Source organism: Sinocyclocheilus anshuiensis, unplaced genomic scaffold (assembly GCF_001515605.1).
Source record: "Sinocyclocheilus anshuiensis isolate Anshui unplaced genomic scaffold, SAMN03320099.WGS_v1.1 scaffold2088, whole genome shotgun sequence".
NCBI lineage: Eukaryota > Metazoa > Chordata > Actinopteri > Cypriniformes > Cyprinidae > Sinocyclocheilus > Sinocyclocheilus anshuiensis.
This window is the reverse complement of record NW_015542460.1, coordinates 31,597-35,278: the sequence shown is the minus strand read 5'-3', so window position 1 is coordinate 35,278 and position 3,682 is coordinate 31,597. Positions and strand designations below refer to the sequence as shown.

Sequence of the window (3,682 nt, the reverse complement as noted above, 5' to 3'; positions counted from 1 at the left end):
CGATCTTTTCCAGTATTTATTTCAGCACACATTTAAAACAAGATCTGATTAACGTGAATCTTATCATTAGTCTTCTCCGCTAGATGTCACCCTTATTTACCTTGCGCGATGTTACAACAGAAAGCCTATCTTTCATTCAGCACTTATCATGGCCATACGCGTGATTCGCAATGCTCAGGTGAAATGCTATAGTAATACTATAAATCTGCGGAAGCGTTTGATATCACGCATAAGGCGACATGATTTCCGCAGTGAATGAATGGCGGACAAATATTCACATCTGTTTTCTTTTTAATTTTAACAGTAAACCTCTTTTGTGCAGCATTTTGTTTGCCAAAAAATAAAAGGGTTTAATTATTTGTATTAAAACTATATTCACTGAATGTAATAAAAAAATCGAGAATCGAATCGAATCGAGAGCTTGCGAATCGAAATGGAATCGGGACATCTGAATCGATACCCAGCCCTAATTAAAGTGCAAAAGAACTATAAAGACCAATAGGTATCACTTTACAATCAGACCTCATTAGTTAACCTTAGTTAATGATTATTATTATTATTATTATTTCTGCAGTTTAGCGCCATCTGCTGTCAGAGAGTGAAAGTGCGCTTTCATCCAGAGCATCTCTCACATGTTCCGCCATGTGCTTCTCGTCCGCGCTTGTTTACATCAGAGTGCGCACGCTCTTTCACGCAGCATACAGCGGTGTTGTGCATTTTGACCAGTTGATGGGAAAAGTATTCTTACAATGCATTCAAAATTCTGAATAATTTGTAATATATAATTATTCACGGTATTTAGAAGTGCCCACGATAACAATATCGTGCATATTCATTACCGTAATATATCGCATTACCGAATACCGGCACAAGTCTACAGGTGGTGTAAAAGGCCCCCAGTCTGACAAAGCAATTTGCTTTATACATTTACAGCAAAATCAGAGTACAGGCAGTTTTAGCTTAAAATTAAAAAGAATATAATCGATAATCATGAATTACAAAATTATAATAGCCTTTTTGAAAAATATTATTAGCTGATGCTAACTGGCTAGCTAACTAATCAGCGGTGCGTTTCCGAAAAAGCATCGTTAGCTAACTATGGTGGCAAGTTCCACTGAACTCTATTGGTAATGACAGAACCTGTGACCATAGTTGCTTTTGGGAAACGCACCCCAGGGTATCTTCCGTCCATTCATTTTTAAATTTAATATTAAAAACTGAAAAATACGAAAACGGTTCCTTTTAAAAAAAACGAAAAAAGACATAATTTTATGCTTTTTTTTTCTTTTCGCTTTTACGTTCAGGGCTAGAAAATGAATAAATGGCTTGAATATTTTATCTCTGCATGTGGGAGGGAATGAAATGCCTCTCTCTGCTAATTGGTCAACCAAACTTTAAATCGTGCCGTCATCAGTTCCTCCGCAGTTCAGCACTACAGAATAACAGTCCTCTGCTGCTACAGCTGTGTGGATTATTAAGGCATTTATTGCAATTATACTTCATCGCTTTCTCATCAAACAACCAAACTAATGAATGGCTAACGAATAGCCCGTACCGGGGCAGAGCCTACACAGGGCTTACTTCTGTGTAGGCATAAATTCGGCAACCTGCACGAGAAATATTAGGCCAGTTTATCTCATAGCCTAAATATTACTTTACTTTGCATCTGCACCTACAGCTACCCCTTAGCCTACATCTTTGGCACATTGCCTGTTTTATTGAGCTGACATATCAAAGTCTGTGTGTCAAAGCCGCGTGACCACTGATCTGTAATAGAGAATTATATCGATCAGTGCACGCGACACACTGGACAGCGCAGAGCCAAAGCATTTTGCACTATGACCAGTATCAATTTAAGTGTAAATACGCAGCAGTCATAGCTTTTGTTTTTACCCTGATTCTAACTAGCTACCTGATGCTAACTTGAGGTAAAGTCCAAATATTTTTAACCAACTAGTTAGAACATGGGCGTCGGAACACTTGTATGTGGGTGGGACAAGACCCATACACTTTTTAAGACCAATGATATTGGACCAAAATTATATTGGATCAAATCCATTCCACTTGAGCAATGCCCTAATAAATTAAACTCCATTCCGCATTTTAGCTACAGCCTTGACTTCCACGCTGCTGCTTCCTCAAATCCATTCCACTCGGCTCATTCAGAGTCCATATAAATTAAACTCCATCCCGTGTTTTCAGTTCTCACGCCTGCTGCACTCCCGTGAGATAGAGCAAGATAAACAAAGCATCGTAGCATATCTGCTGCTCAGGTGGGTCTGGCTGTGTGCTCACATACTGTCACTAAACAAGCTGCTATTTAACTGAATGTTCATCATTTGATGGCCTGTTGCTTTTAAAGGCATCATATAGTCTTTGTTTCAGCATTGAATAACAGTTACACTTAGACTATGTTGGACCCACCCACATTTTTGTTGCCTCGGACGCCCACGAGTTAGAATACATTTGACATTGCCAACTACTGGCCTGGCAGCAAAATACAGTGTTTTGTGAACAGGGACAGTTTTGACAACGTATTTGTACACAGATATTTTATCCTTTTATTTTCTAAATGTTCCAATTGATTTTCATCTTTTTAATGATTTCATTTTAGGCCTGATGAAAGTGAAAGAAGAAAGACAAGATCTAAATGAGGAGGAGGAGAAATATCAGTGTCAGAAAGATCCTGATGTCACTGGAGAAAAATCAGTGAGTTGCAGCATTCAAATAACAGAAGTCAAAAGGCCTTTCAGCTGCTCTCAGTGTGGAAACGCATTCAAACAGAAAGGAAGCCTTAAGAAACACATGAAAATTCATAGTGGGGAAAAGCCTTTCAGCTGTTTTCAGTGCGGAAACACTTTCACATGTAACGAAAACCTTAAGAATCACATGCTAATTCATGCTGGAATAAAGCCTTTTACCTGCTCTCAGTGTGGAAAGAGTTTCACACAGAGAAGGCAACTCAAGGATCATCTGCTAGCTCACACTTCAGAAAAGCCTTTCAGCTGCTCTCAGTGTGGAAACACTTTCACGCGTAAAACAACCCTTAAGAAGCACATGTTAATTCATGCTGGGATAAAGCCTTTCAGCTGCTCTCAGTGTGGAAAGAGTTTTACACAGAAAGGACACCTTATGGATCATTTGGTAACTCACACTTCAGAAAAGCCTTTCATCTGCTCTCAGTGTGGAAAGTCTTTCACACGTAAAGGATACCTTAAGACTCACATGTTAGGTCATGCTGGAATAAAGCCTTTTTCCTGCTCTCAGTGTGGAAAGAGTTTCATATGTAAAGGAATTCTGAAGAAGCACATGTTAATTCATGCTGGGAAAAGGCCTTTCAGCTGCTCTCACTATGGATAAATACTGAAAAAAAAAATGCATGCAAATTAAAAGCCTTGCGTCTGTCCTGTTTGTGGAAGAAGATTTCTAAGGGTTGTCTTTTTTTAAAAGCGTGAAAAACTTGTGTGCTGTGTAGGGATGGAAAGGGTTAGTTCACCCAAAAATGAAAATTAGTCCATAAATTACTCACCCCCGAGGCATCCTAGGTGTATATGACTTTCTTCTTTCAGACGAATCCAGTCAGAGTTATATTAAAAATTATCTTTGATCTTTCAAGCTGTTTAATGCCACTCAGCGGGTGTTGCATGCATCAGTCCAAAAGAAGTGAAATAAAAAGCACCCA

At 38.9% G+C, this 3,682-nt stretch overlaps 1 protein-coding gene across 1 annotated transcript; it reads left to right on the top strand.

Annotated features, from left to right (window-relative positions):
- The first annotated feature begins 2,618 nt into the window (after positions 1-2,618).
- On the top strand, positions 2,619-3,528 carry LOC107693779 (gastrula zinc finger protein XlCGF8.2DB-like). Its single transcript, XM_016493291.1, has one exon. The coding sequence runs from the start codon at positions 2,620-2,622 to the stop codon at positions 3,358-3,360; it is 741 nt and encodes a 246-aa protein (XP_016348777.1). The 5' UTR covers position 2,619; the 3' UTR covers positions 3,361-3,528.
- The last annotated feature ends 154 nt before the right edge of the window (positions 3,529-3,682 follow it).